Source organism: Pinus tabuliformis, chromosome 3_2 (assembly GCF_031772625.1).
Source record: "Pinus tabuliformis cultivar Carrire ecotype Pingquan chromosome 3_2, CPIR1, whole genome shotgun sequence".
Lineage (NCBI taxonomy): Eukaryota > Viridiplantae > Streptophyta > Pinopsida > Pinales > Pinaceae > Pinus > Pinus tabuliformis.
Window position 1 is genome coordinate 1,087,494,856 of NC_142302.1, and position 14,337 is coordinate 1,087,509,192.

The 14,337-nt window shown below is 36.1% G+C and overlaps 1 protein-coding gene across 1 annotated transcript in view; it reads right to left on the reverse strand.

The window, feature by feature from the left end:
* The window catches only part of LOC149184459 (protein RETARDED ROOT GROWTH, mitochondrial-like), a 212,249-nt gene extending 207,666 nt beyond the window's left edge, over nt 1-4,583 (reverse strand). The window contains exon 1 of the mRNA XM_089417497.1: nt 4,054-4,583. Within this exon, the coding sequence (XP_089273623.1) occupies nt 4,054-4,442 (389 nt within the window). The 5' untranslated portion in view covers nt 4,443-4,583. The remainder of the gene's footprint in view (nt 1-4,053) is intronic.
* Between the last annotated feature and the right edge of the window lie 9,754 nt (nt 4,584-14,337).

Consider the following 14,337-nt stretch of genomic DNA (forward strand, 5'->3'; position numbering starts at 1 on the left):
TTTGGTCTTTTGTGTCAAATGGTTCAGTGAGTCTGGTAGTTGCCCCTGCGAGGGTATATTTCATGTCAAAACTTGTTCTCCCAGAGGTCATAGTTGGCCTGGACTTGTCTCACTGAATGTACAGCTCATATGTAAATACCACTTAATATAATAGATAGTCTTTTACCGAGAAAAAAAAAATGTAAAACATGCTAAAAAGAATTGAATCAAATGACATGAAAATTGCCTGTGGGCTAAATTTTCAATTCAAACAGATTCAATAAAACTTTATGAACTTTCATGTTTTACCAATGTAAAACATGATAAAAAGAATTGAATCAAATGACATAAAAATTGTCTGTGGGCTAAATTTTTAATTCAAACAGATTCAATAAACTTTATGATAAAACTTATTAATTCATAACTCCTGTGGGTAGGTTATGAAATTTTATCCTAATTAATCACATAAATATAATAAAAATTCCTGTGGGATAAAATTTATTATATTCAGTGTAATTAATTACAATTTAATGTCTAAATAATCTTTATGTGATCTTGCCAATCAATATATAATTTTATTTAATTAAAGATGCTGTGGCTATTCTCTAATTAATTAAAATCATATGGATCACTAGACATCATTTTGTTGCATAAACAAAACTTAACCCGGAGATTGACTGAAGCAGGGTTGTTCTACTTTGCACTTGCATAGCAAATGCAGTTCGAAGGCTAGTTGGCTTGACTTCAGGCTCCGTCCTTAAGTTCAGCGTAAATTTTACAATGAATATGTAATCAATTATAAAATTTACAGAGTGCCATTATTCGATAATGATGGAATCAGGAGACGCAGCTAACGAATTCAAGAATCATCATATAAACATATATTGAATAGCATGGCACACGCTAACACACAAATTGTGCAAGTCTTTAAGGCTGCTAACTGCACGAAGCCTTGCTACATAAAGACATCCATTTGAAAATATGGCCAAGTTTACTCTTCCATAAAAATAATTATCAAATAATAAAAATGCTCTATCACCTTAAAAAGTTAAGGAGCACTGGCTCTTACCACATGATCAAAAAAAAAACTTGTTCTTCAAAAAGTGATATAATTAAAAAAAACTTCATATAGCACTTTTAAAGATCTCGTGTTTATTTTTATCAAAAGGAAACCTCTTAGGCTATAATCCCAATAAGCGTCCACAATTGAAAAAATCCATTTGAGCTTACCATTAAATAAATAAAGAATGGACTCCATGTCATAGATCTCATGCCGGACCCGGGGCTTCAGGGTAGGAGATTATCATATCATTGGGTTCTAAAAGCCTCCAAACAGTTCCAATTATAAATTATAAAACTGCAAATTTGAAATATTCAAAGACTAAACTATTTCAAATATCGAAATATTGAAATATTTAAGAATGCATAAACCATTTCCTTTAATTTGCAAACACGCATAAGACATGACTCATATCAAATGACTCATATCAATAACCTTTCTTAACTCCCTCTACTTTTAATACAACTGCATGATATCCAACTGCGTTTTGGATTCTACTGATTTTAGAACCCCTTTGTTGTAGAATGAGCGTCGGTTTTATTACAGGCACTGCAGCTGCAGCATGTTATACCCTCTAAATCTCTCAATGCACAAACGAGTGCCTACTTTTAATTCAGTTTATAATATGCTAGTTTCTGCCTCATTTTACCTTGCAAAACTATCTAAGAGCGAATATACTTTGTATATTTGTACATCAGCACTCTCTTATTTTCTTCATTAGTTCATCGTTTTCTTTAAGATTTTTAGCTTGGTATTACAATTAATACTGTAAGGAGATTTTATGCAAGAATTGTCGCAAGGAACAATGGCGAATGGCAACTATCCCCTGCAGATTACACAGTTTGCATGAGAAAATTATCAATATTCGACAATTAAAATGAATCAGAATGAAGAGTCCGTTGATGTCCGATGTCCCAAGGTCTCTATCATTGGGTTTACTGAACACGCAGATCAAACTGCCTTAAGTGCTTTAACAGTACGCCAAGGAAATAATCTAAATGATAACCTGAAAAGGGATAAGCGGGCTATATTCCGTATACAATCTGCGTTGGTTGTGTTAATCTTAACCAGCATTGCCGGTGTACCAAAAATCAAAGAATGCTTAATTCCAAATCTGAGAGGAATTCATGCAATTCGCTGTGACAAAAAAACTGACTACTGTCGGCATTAAACAATTTCAAAGGCATCAAAATACGTTTGTATCTCGGTGAGATATTGATTATAATAATGAAGCCTTCACGTACCAAGAAGATTACTAGATATGCCATTTGAGTAAACGACAACATGCGAAACAGCCATGAAAATGAAAATTATGTGCAGGAAAAATCGATGGGGTCTCGCCACCATGGGACTTCTAACCGTAATGGTAGATTTATTGCTCAGAACTATACTGACCACCGGGTTTCTCTCGATTGAAATCCTTTTAATGGAATGGATGCAATATATTTGCCATACCACAACTAGAGATGTGGTTTACGTCTAAGATAATAAATGATTGAGAGGTTTTCACATTTACCTTCAAGCTTCAGATCATTGATTCAAGACAAAAGGGAGAAGAGGCCATTTTTTTTTTTTTTTTTGACATGGAATGGCAGCTTGAAGGGAGCGTAGATTTTTCGTGCTCTAGAAGATGAATCATTTACCTAACATAGAGGCCTTGACTTCAGATTCAATAAAGTCCCAAATAAAAACATCAGGGAAGCAAAGGAAGCATTCTGAAGATTATAATATTCGACATAATGGAGACTCCCCATTGTAAACCATTTAATGTTTTGCCAAATCCACTTCTAGGCACACTCTGGGCTCGCACGGGAAGAGTTTTGTTTACCATTCACGAATCAATATATTTCCAAGTCAATTTACTCTGTAACCAACAATTAACATGTAAAGAAATTTCAAATCTCCTAGCAAATAGAGACTAAATAGCACACGCTTCTTGGGCTGGTGTTTACGCCCTTATTGCCTTTAAAGTGTGGGTTTAGATCTTTGTTTATCTTTTAACAATTTTGTCTGCCATATTTTTACTCAAGAAGTTCAACCTGCCTTCAGCAGAGGGAAAGCCAGTTGAATGGATATTCGTAACGGAAACACACGAACAAAGTCGTAATTCATGGTTAGATTTTTTTTTGTGAAGGAGACTCAAATCAAACCCAGACAGAGGTACAGAGTCGCACTTCAAAATATTCGAATCTCACACCAAGACAGAGGTAAACCTTGCTCCGATACCAACTGTTAGATAACTAATAAACTTGAACAGTGATTCTACATGCGGAAAGAACTGAAAAGAATCACTGAAACTTAATACCCAGGGATACGAGTTACCTCCAGCCATTGGTGATGTTTGATGAAAGCCACAGTCCACTTGCCTACTACTTCTTCTGCACTCCAGCTTCAATCCAAACAAAAGAGAAAGAACACAAGAATTCTGAAGGCACTTCCAAGCTCTGCTATCTCAGCTAGATGGTGTAAAACTGAAGGGGTTTGAGATATGAGCTTGGGGACCAAACAAATGAACATATAGCTAAGCTTCCATCAAGCTTCTAAAAGCTATGTGTTAGAAAAACCACAAATCAAGGTAGAGATCAGATCAAAGTGATGGACCACTTTAGTAGCTCCCAATTATAAATTTAGTAATTGCAGTGGATTTTCTTAACTAAAAGAAACTACTGCATTTGGTTTCCATAAGTTAAGAAAAGCTGCAATTCCATAAATCAAGGTAGCTTTTGTGTAAAATCAATGGAGCTTAACATTTCCAACATGTAGTTCTTCCACTTTTCCAAAATATAAATATTTTCACTATCAGATAGCTTAATAAAAAAGTAACTAAAGTGTTGTTAGCCACAGAATTTTTCGAAAAGATAAAGAACATTCACCACACAGTTGGTTAAAATCGTATGTTTAGAAGAGAAACGGACTAACGGCTGTAATATAAACCGCATTTTTTCAAATAGGGACTCTCTTATATTTATCTTATGGTCAAGGCTTAAAAGCAGTGATTAAAGAACGAAGAAGACCTGGTGGACAAGAAGAAGGCCTTGACGGGAATATATTTAGAGTGTTCTTCATGCTGGACTCCAGTTACTGACTCACGGCTCACTTCAACAGCCAATTTCTTCTCTCCCGTGGAATCAGTCCAGTCGACCTCGTCTGTGGCCGGGAACGAAGACGAGAATCTGACACGGCCGGCCCGCAACTTTGCACGGCAGGCACTGTAATTTCCCCGGCGCAAGAAATAGCATCTATGGAGCTGTTTGTCCGGGGCAGGAATCGAACCTGTCCTGCTGACAGTGGTGAAGAATTTAGAGCGCTTAAGCCCTTTGATCCCGTGGCATGCGACCAGACGCGTGAGAGAGAAGGCGCCAAGGGCTGGCCTCAGTCCGAGACTGGAAGAGTAAGCAAGCATGGCTTTGGGTTCGCGATGCTCGCCTTCTCCGCCGCATATACTTTTCGACGCAATCACCTCCCTACAAATGTGTTTTCCGCTTTTAACAACTGCGAGTACCTTCCCTCCTTCCCACGGGAAAAAGCTCCTAAATGATATTGAGAGGGGTGAGCTTATTCATAATTTGAACTTTTTTAAATGTGCTCTTACAAAAGTGGCTCAACCGTGTTCGTTTATGTATAAAATTGAGGAAGTAACATACATTAAAAAATCCCAGTGTGTTTTTTAAATGGGAATTATGTGACATTGTAATTTCCGGTCCTTTAAATTATAACTTTTATTTTGGTGTTAATTATTTTATGTTTTTTAAATGGGAATTATGTGACATTGTAATTTCCGGTCTTTTAAATTATAACTTCTATGATGAGGTATGAATAAATTTAGTGTTTTGAAAAAAAAAAAATGAGATAATTTTGATTTTGTAAATTTAATAATTTAAATAAGGGTTTAGATTTTAATTAATGAAAAAAATATATGGAAAAAGAACCTAATTTATTTTGAAATGATAAAATATATTATAATTTAATTATTAATTATAAGTATAATTTATTTTTTCAGATTGATTGAATTCTCACTTGAAGATGAATCATATTAGTTGGTTTGAAACATTGACCAAATCTGAATGATGTGATTAATCTGAAAGACTTTTATTAGAACATATGAAATGTAGATCTGTTACTCTGAATTTTATAGAGAAAGTTTGAAAATGAAATTGATAAATACACAATATTGGAAACCAACTCAACTATATATTAAGAATGATCTCAAAAAATGATGTACAATAGGTAAATTGTCCTGATGATGAACCACACTTGTTGGTTCGAAACGCGTCGGCCAAAAAATTCTCTCATGTGATTTTTACCGAAAGACTTTGTTTAATAGGTATATTGTTGATTCATTTTCTTAAGTTTCTTGGACTCTAATAACTACTCACAATAACACACACTAACCCAAACTTAATCCTGAGGATTAGGAGTCTAACACTCCCCTTAATCTGAAAGGATGTATCAAAATCCAAAAATGAGAGCTAAAAATGAAAAAATGCATCTCAACCAAGAGTTGAATGTTTCTCATAAATGGTTTTCAAGGATGACCACAAACCAAGGATGATGGTTTTTAAGGGAAAATCACAAATGATACAAAAGATGAGAGAACTCAAGTTCTCAATCAATGATGGTTTAAGGGTGACCATCAACTTTAGAACTATCATAGCAGTTCCTCAAACAAACCAACCCAACATGCCAAAAACATGCAATCATGTTGATTCTCATAGAGCATAAATCAAAACAACTTTGTCTACAACTCTGAATCTGGACTCAGACTGTAGGTTGTAGCGATACAACTCTTATTACCTCTGACTCGGGCTCGCTTGACAAATCACAAATCTTCGAACTTGTAGCAAACCATCAATTCCCCCCTCGTCAAATACAGGGTACTCTTTATCACTGCAAGGCTAGTCAATACTCTTGAACATATCATGTGGCATGACCTGTAAAACTTCTTGCCTGTTTTGGACTAATCCCAAGAAGCAATCCATCTAAAAATTAGTTTATCTCTTGCAGTAGTCTTCTTTCTGAAACATTTGTTTGAATGGTGATTGTGCTTTCCACAATGCTCACACAGGTGAAGATCAAAACATCGATCTTTCATGTGTCCAACTCTATCACAATGTTGGCATCGATCAATTTGTTCTGGAACAACATCATCCAGAAAACCAGCACTACAAAATTGTATACGTTTAGAAAAAACAGGAACATGAAAAGCTACATCCAAAACATGTTTATTATATCCCAAACTAATTCTGTTTTTGTTGTGTACAACTTCTTCCCACACTCTTCGAAAGGTTTTGGGAACGACAGGCTTTACATTTGTATGCAAATGACTCTTGCATACCCTTGCCCAAACATGACTTTCCACTGCTCCCAAATTTCATCTTAAATGGTTTCATTACTCTTCAATTGTTGTTTGGAATTAGGATCATCTCACTGTACTTGAGACTCAATCTAGAGAAATTCAACTATCTCTAATGCATCATGTAAACAAACTCTAATATCAACAAGACTTACTTTGCTGATATTTATAGTTTCATCAACAGTAGAACTAATGAGATTGTTTAAAATTTCTAATACATTTTTAATTTGAGCCATTTTACTTAATCTTCGGTGTCGGGTTCAATCAAAAATACACCCATTTACAAAGAAATTGACTAGTAAAAGTACAAATCACAATGTGTAACAGACAACTTCAAAAACTTATCGCCAAAATCTCACGTACATAAAAAGCAACAATAATAACAAAATTATCTTGCAAAGTTACCAAGAAGGGCCTTTACTGTATTTTATTGGAATAACTAGTCATGCAAGTGTTTATTGTTTTGTCACACCTACTACATTAAATAATTGAAAAATTTATGCACTTTCCCCTTAAATAATTGAAAAATTTATGCACTTTCACCCTCAACCATGAATGCAAATAAAGTTCTATTTATTGTTTTGTCATACTTATTACATTAAATAATTAAAATTTTATGCACTTTCACCTTCAATCATGAATGCGAGTAAAGTTCTCCGTAATTGCTTTTATCTTGACAATTTAACTTATCTACCAGAACCGACTTTGAACATAAGCTAAGAATATAATTCCAATCACACCATGTAATTGAAGTATCCTTGGGGGCCCATAGGAATCTTGAAGAAATCACAACCATTCTCTCATAAATCACTTGCTCATCCATGAGGGTATTGATATTCAGAAAAACGATCTACTATAGGATTGCTTGTTGCCTCTAATGAACTAAATAATTATGATTTCAATTATTTCATTCTCTCACCTTCTTTGGGGTCCATGTTCTTGAAGCAAGGCAACCCTCTCTATTTTGTTTTTTCGGATGCTATAGCGTCATTTCTCCTCGGATGCTATGTCCACTGATGATGTCCCATAAAAATTGAACCATTGTTCCTTGTTGATGGCAGGTGAGCTTAATTGTTTCTTGTTGATGGCAGGTGAGCTTTAGATTCTCAGAATATTTTGAGATCTGAGGGACATAGGCGTGGTCAAAAAATTAACAACTTATCTCTTTTGGATATCAGAATATTCCAGGAATTTACAATCTATTATTATCTCCTTCTAAGTCAAAAGAAAATTGCCTAAGAGCTCACCTCATCAACGCAATAAACCGCAAAGATGGCGTTGATTATCATTTCTCAACAATCGAACTTATGTTCTACATTCATATCTCTGATTTAATTTTCACCATGCAAACTTCATGCACAACACCTCCAACGCGGTGCCTTCAACAAAGTTGTCGTAGATTTTACAAAGGTCGTTCAAACGTGAATTGACTCAACCTTATAAGCTTTGTCCAGCCACCATACGCACAACAACAATTATAGTGTGGCAACAACTCGTTCAACAGTTTCTAGTTTCCAATCTGAACAATCTGCAGCAACAACTCAAACATCATCCAAACTCAACACCTGTCCATCTCCTTCTGCAGCATGCGTGTTTACCACATAAGTCACTAGCGCCAAGAACTCCATCCTCGACAAAACCCCTAACTCAGTCAAATTCAAGAATGAATCCTCAACGGCCCCAGTCTTAGAAGCTCAACCAAATATGTAGTCACATGCAAATTGTAAATATTACCACATACGTAAAATCTGCATCAAATCTCTGTTATTTGCTTCTTCAACGAGCAAAACAAGTCACACCTATAGCAAGGGTTGCCCACAACTTTTCAGAGCAACGGTCTCGTACAGGTCTGTGATTCTGTTGCAAGATCTCCTGCTCACATGAGTTTGTAATTTCCTCCTCTTTAGATTCTAACAATAATTTTCATGTTAACAATGGTCAAGGAAAGGGTTTTAAAACTATTCAACCACAAAAAAATAAGTCAAATGCATGCCTTCTATTTGGAAAATCATATTCTTTTCAGTGGGGGAAGAGCAACCCCGCTGAAGAAGCAACATTTACATATAATCGCCAAAACGAATAGATACCACAGTTAAAGTTGCGAAACGAAATTGAAAACGGAGCCAAAGTCACATCTTTCAATTTTTTGAGGTAATACAAATACAACCGCTGAAGCTGCGAAGCCAAATTGAGAACGAAGCCAAAATCACATTTTTCGACATAGTACACATATCTACCCCTAACTCAGTCAACTTCAAAAATGAATCCTCAATCGCCCCAGTCTTAGAAGCTCAACCAAATATGTAGTCACATGCAAACTTCAAATATTACCACATACGTAAAATCTGCATCAAATCTCTGTTATTTGCTTCTTCAACGAGCAAAACAAGTCACACCTATTGCAAGGGTTGCCCACAACTTTTCAGAGCAACGGTCTCGTACAGGTCTGTGATTCTGTTGCAAGATCTCCTGCTCGCATGAGTTTTTAATTTCCTCTCATGTTAACAGTTGTCAAGGAAAGGGTTTTAAAACTATTCAACCAAAAAAAATGAAGTCAAATGCATGCCTTCTATTTGGAAAATCATATCCTTTTCAGTGGGGGAAGAGCAACCTTGTTGAAGAAATGACATTACATATAATCGTCGAAGCCAGTAGATATAACAGCTGAAGTTGCGAAGCGAAATTGGGAACGGAACCAGAGTCACATTCTTCACATTTTTTTGAAGTAGTACAAATACAACAGCGGAAGCTGCTAAGTGAAATTGGGAAAGGAGCCATCCTTCACATTTTTCAACATAGTACAAATATCTACCACACCAGAGCAAATATTAACAACATTATGCTGCAAGAGCAGCCGAAATCATGCATCAACGGAATTAAACCGGGTGGGGAGGCGGCAAGCCGACCATCCCGACCGCAGGGCTATAAGCCCAGGTGCAATTATTCCACATATCAATTGCATTGATACTTCACTCCAGTATATTCTACCGTTCAATTGCATTGAAATCGCTATATATTTGTCTCCGTCCATACCGGGAAGTGCCTAATTCATCTGGTTCGTTGGGGTTTTTTGTTGCGTTGTTACTGTTCTGAGGTTAATGATTGGAAAATTCTTCAACGGTTTGTATTAAGCGCATAAAATATCATCACAATGACACTTACAACCCAGATCTTGAAAAATACAATGTCACGGTTCTTCACAAATCTCAGCAAAGCTACCGATCTGACCGTTCAACTCAATCTGAATTTCTCTAGTCTCCAATCGGACAAGGTTGGACAATACACACCACAGTCGTCCTCCGACAGGTCTGCGAAGACAGGTAACATACACTCACAATGACTGCAAAAACGCTCAGATAGACAGGTAACTCTGCTCTGATACCACCAGTAAATACATAATATTTGGAAACCAACTCAATTGTATATTAAGAATGAGGTATATAATGTACATATTAATACACTAGATAAATGGTTGATTCAGTTTTTTAAGTTTTTTGGACTTCAATAACTACTCACTATAACACACACTAACTTTAAAAAAATTACTTTAGGAGGAATTAAACTATCCCAAGGGACATTCAACTTAGTAAAAGACATCCAACTTCGTAAAATTTGATTGATAATATCTAACTATGAATAAATTATTCTTCCATCTAAACATGTTAACTCTAATCTAAACTCACCCTCGTCATTATTTTTATCTAAAAATACTAAAATATTTCAGTGATAATACATATATAACTTAGTGTCATTATTTTAAAAAATTATTAAAATATTTCAATGATAATACATAAAAATGGGGATTTTCAATGTGTAATTTATTTCTTTATGTGAAATTAAAAAAAAAATCTTAATCAAGTAAATTTAAATCTTATTCTAAAACCAAAAACTCTTTCAACTTATATAAGTTTTTCATGAAAGCAAAAAAAAATCTTAATCAAGTAAATTTAAATCTTATTCTAAAACCAAAAACTCTTTCAACTTATATAAGTTTTTCATGAAAGCAAGTATTCCATATCATCTAAGTTGTAGGAATTGGTTAGATATTTTCAAATAGCATTTAAACATAAACAGATATAATAATAAACATTGCTCCAATGATAATTTAACTTCTGGCTCAAGAGTCCATTAGCTTTGAAATTCTACAAAGTTATGTGATAATAAAGAAAGGTTCTATATGTGATATTTTTTGAGTTTATAGTGGATTTATGGTTGAGAAACTGATTTGTGATCTAATTTTAATTTATGTTATTTAAATTATTATTTTTTACATATATAAATTTAGATTTATATAAATAAATATATATAAAAGTTACAAAATCTATTAAAATTAAATTTTAAATTAATAATGAAAATAATGATCATTAATTATCTATTAAATTTAAGTTGAATCATCATAATGATTAAGGAAAAAAACGAGTGTTTTAAATAATCCAGTGGTGATTCCTAAAAGACATGCTTCTATTATTGTTATTACTATGTTCCAATTAAAAATATTTTATTTTTTTATGCAATTAAAAAAATAATAATAATATATATTTTCAAAAATATTATTTTTATAATAATTATTTTAAATAATGTTATATATATTTTTAATAAATATTTAAAATGATTTTTTTTATAGAAATAAATTAAATATTATTTAATTCATTTTAAAAATATAAAAATTAAAAAAATATATAAATCTCAGGATATTATACAAAGTGTGTAATATTTTTTAATTGTATATAATATATTTTTTAGAAAATAATTTTATATAATACATTTATTCTATACATTATGGTATTTGTGTTTGTTGTGGTTTTAATATAATGTTTTATAAAGCATGTGTTTTTATAATATTAATATCAAGTTTAATTTCAAAGGAAGGAAGGAGGGAGAGAGGATATTATAATAGGTTTATAAATGTATATTTATAAAGATAGTATAATGAGTTAATAAAATTATATTTATATTTATTATAGTAAGTGTATAGGATTGTTTTAGTCGTTAGGAAATAATAAAATGATTAAAAAAATCAATTTATTAAGATCACAATTAAGTTAAACACTAAATTTGTATATAAGATTCTTTTGTTTGTTGGACGGATAATTTTTTATTTATTTATTTATTTAAGGGTAAGATTATAGACAAGTGAAAAATTGAAAGTTGTTGCGTGTGCGAGCCCTCTGTTGCGTCTCCCTGCGATCTTCTACGCTTGCCTGGGCGTTGGCCTCCTGCCATGGCCCCCTCAGATCCGCCTCTGGAGGGGGTCGATTCTCAGCATGATTTCTCTGAACTAGTGAAATCCCTACCTCTGCAGCGCCCCAGGCCTGCTATCTCAAGATTTGTCAAGAAGTTAGATGTGCTCCAGGAAGTTCAGCTGCCTCTGGCCCTGCCACACATGGCGCCTTTGTCTCTCGCAGAAAAAGGTCTCATAGGACAATTTACAGGCCTCTGGCCTTCTCCTAGAACTGTTCAAAGATGGGTTGAAAGAAACTGGGCTGACAAGATCCAAGGGAAAATTTCCATCAGGTTCTGTGGGAAAGGGTACTTCACATTTCACTTTGAATCCAAAGAGGATAAGGACTTAATCTTCAGAAACGGACCCTATTTTATGGACTCCAGGGGACTCTACCTCAACAAATGGACTCTAGACTTTGATCCTGAACTGGACGTCCCCAGTGCTGTCCCGGTATGGGTCCGTCTCCCTCACCTCCCCCTCCATTGCTGGGGAGATGAGTCTGTTCGTGCCATCGGGAATGCAGTGGGCAAATACATCGATCGCAGTGAGCCAAAAGATAACATGCAGGCCTGCGCAAGGATCTGTGTCGAAGTGGATCTTGGCAAAGGTCTACCAGAAGCAATAAAACTGAAAGTGGACGAATGGAGCCATATCCAGCAGCTGGACTACGAGCAGATTCCTTTTAAATGCAAGGTATGTCACGAATATGGACACTTTGCCAATAGATGCCCTAAACTTGTTGATGCAGAGAGCGGCGATCAAGAGGGCCATTGGGAAACGGTCAAAAAGAAGAAGTCTGCCCCTCCACCCAAACCCTCCCTGGAATCAGATCCTCCAGCTCCCTCTGCTTCTCGACCATCTTCTTCCTCCCCTCCTTCATCTGTCCACCCCCCTCCTGATCCGTCGATCCCTTCTTCCTCTAATCCCTTCCTAGTCTTATCTTCCCTTGATCCATCTTCCATGGATCCTCCTCAGCCCCCCTGAACCTTTCCGAGCCCTCTGATCCCCCTCCCTCTCTGATCATCTCATCGCAAGCCTCTCTAGAACCCTCTCTTTCCAGACATACCAGAAGCAGCACTAAAGAACATGGAACTGCCAGCGATACCTATAAGAAACCTGGACCTGGTAGAAAATCAACTAAGCAACATAGGGACGAGAACGCTCAGAAAGATATAGCCATGGGAACTCAAACCCCAATAGAGTCTTTCATTCAAGGACATCAAGAAAAAGAAACAAACTACAAAGAGCAAGAGAGGCGAGCACCTCTCCGCACGCCAAACATCCAATGATGAAAATACTGTCTTGGAACAGTAGGGGGTTAGGGCACCCCTCCAAAATTTTCGCCCTCAGAGATTTAATCCACAGTGAAAAGCCATAAATATTACTGATTCAGGAAACAAAAGAGGACCAACAAGTAATGAGAAGCATTATAGACCAGCAGAATCAATACAAAGGGTGCGTCAGCGATGCAAGAGGAGCTTCGGGAGGCATCGCCACCCTCTGGGATCACAACAAGTGGAACTGCGCCTCAGTAAATCTACATCAGCATTGGATCAGAACCGCGCTGGATAGCAGAACAAATAACCAAACTGTAATTATCTACAACGTGTATGCCCCCAACCACTACAGAGAAAAGGAAATATGTTGGGGCGACCTTCAGGCTAGTATCGATGGTGAGCTAAGTTCAAATATCATAGTGGCAGGTGACTTCAATCTCATTCTGCATGCTAATGAAAAAAGGGGAGGCACCTTTTCTCCAGATCCCTTCAGAGGCCGGTTGGAGGCTATCATTCAAGACCACGATCTAGTGGACGTTGCCCCAAAAAATTGTAGGTACACTTGGAGCAACCGCAGACTTGGCTCGGGCAACATAATGGAACGACTGGACAGGTTTCTCATCAACATTTCGTTCCTTTCCTCTTTCTCCGTGGGATATGCCAACGTTCTCACCTCATCAGCCTCTGATCATTATCCCATTACCCTCACGTTGGAAACTCACTGTCCCCTTGGGCCCATTTCGTTTAAATATAGCCCCCTCGGAATGAGGTTCCAGCAGTTAGAGAAATTGTCCAGAGAACTTGGAATCAGCGTGTAGAAGGATCACCAAGTTTCATTTGGGAAACCAAACAAAGACAAGTTAAGCAGGCTGTCAAAGAATGGGCAAGAGTTAATTACAAGGAACCTGAGGAGACCAAAAAGAAAGTTAAATCTAGAGAATATCCAGAGAATGATAGAAGAACAAGGCCTCTCCCAGCAGAGTATGGAGCAAGAAAGAATTCTCTATTCTCAACTGAGTCACATAAGCAGGGAAGAAGAATCCAAATGGCGGCTAAAATCTAGGCAACTCTGGCTCCAAGGTGGAGATAAAAATACAACATTTTTTCATAAGCAGGCCACAGCTCGAAAACTCAGGAATAATGTTTGCTCAATCTTGGATAAGGAGGGCAATCAGCAAAACACTCAAGAGGCCATTAGAAACGTTGCTACAGAATACTACAGAGATCTGCTTACTGAAACCAAAGGAGAAGAGGATTATGATGACCTTCTTCAATACCTCCCTAAAGGTCTCACCAAGGATATGAATGACAGCCTGAATAAAGAAATCGAAGAGGAGGAAATAAGAAGTGCGATTTGGACTCTGAATCCTGATAAGGCTCCCGGGCCTGACGGATTCCCCATATGTTTCTACAGGGCATTCTGGGGTTTAATAAAAAAGGATCT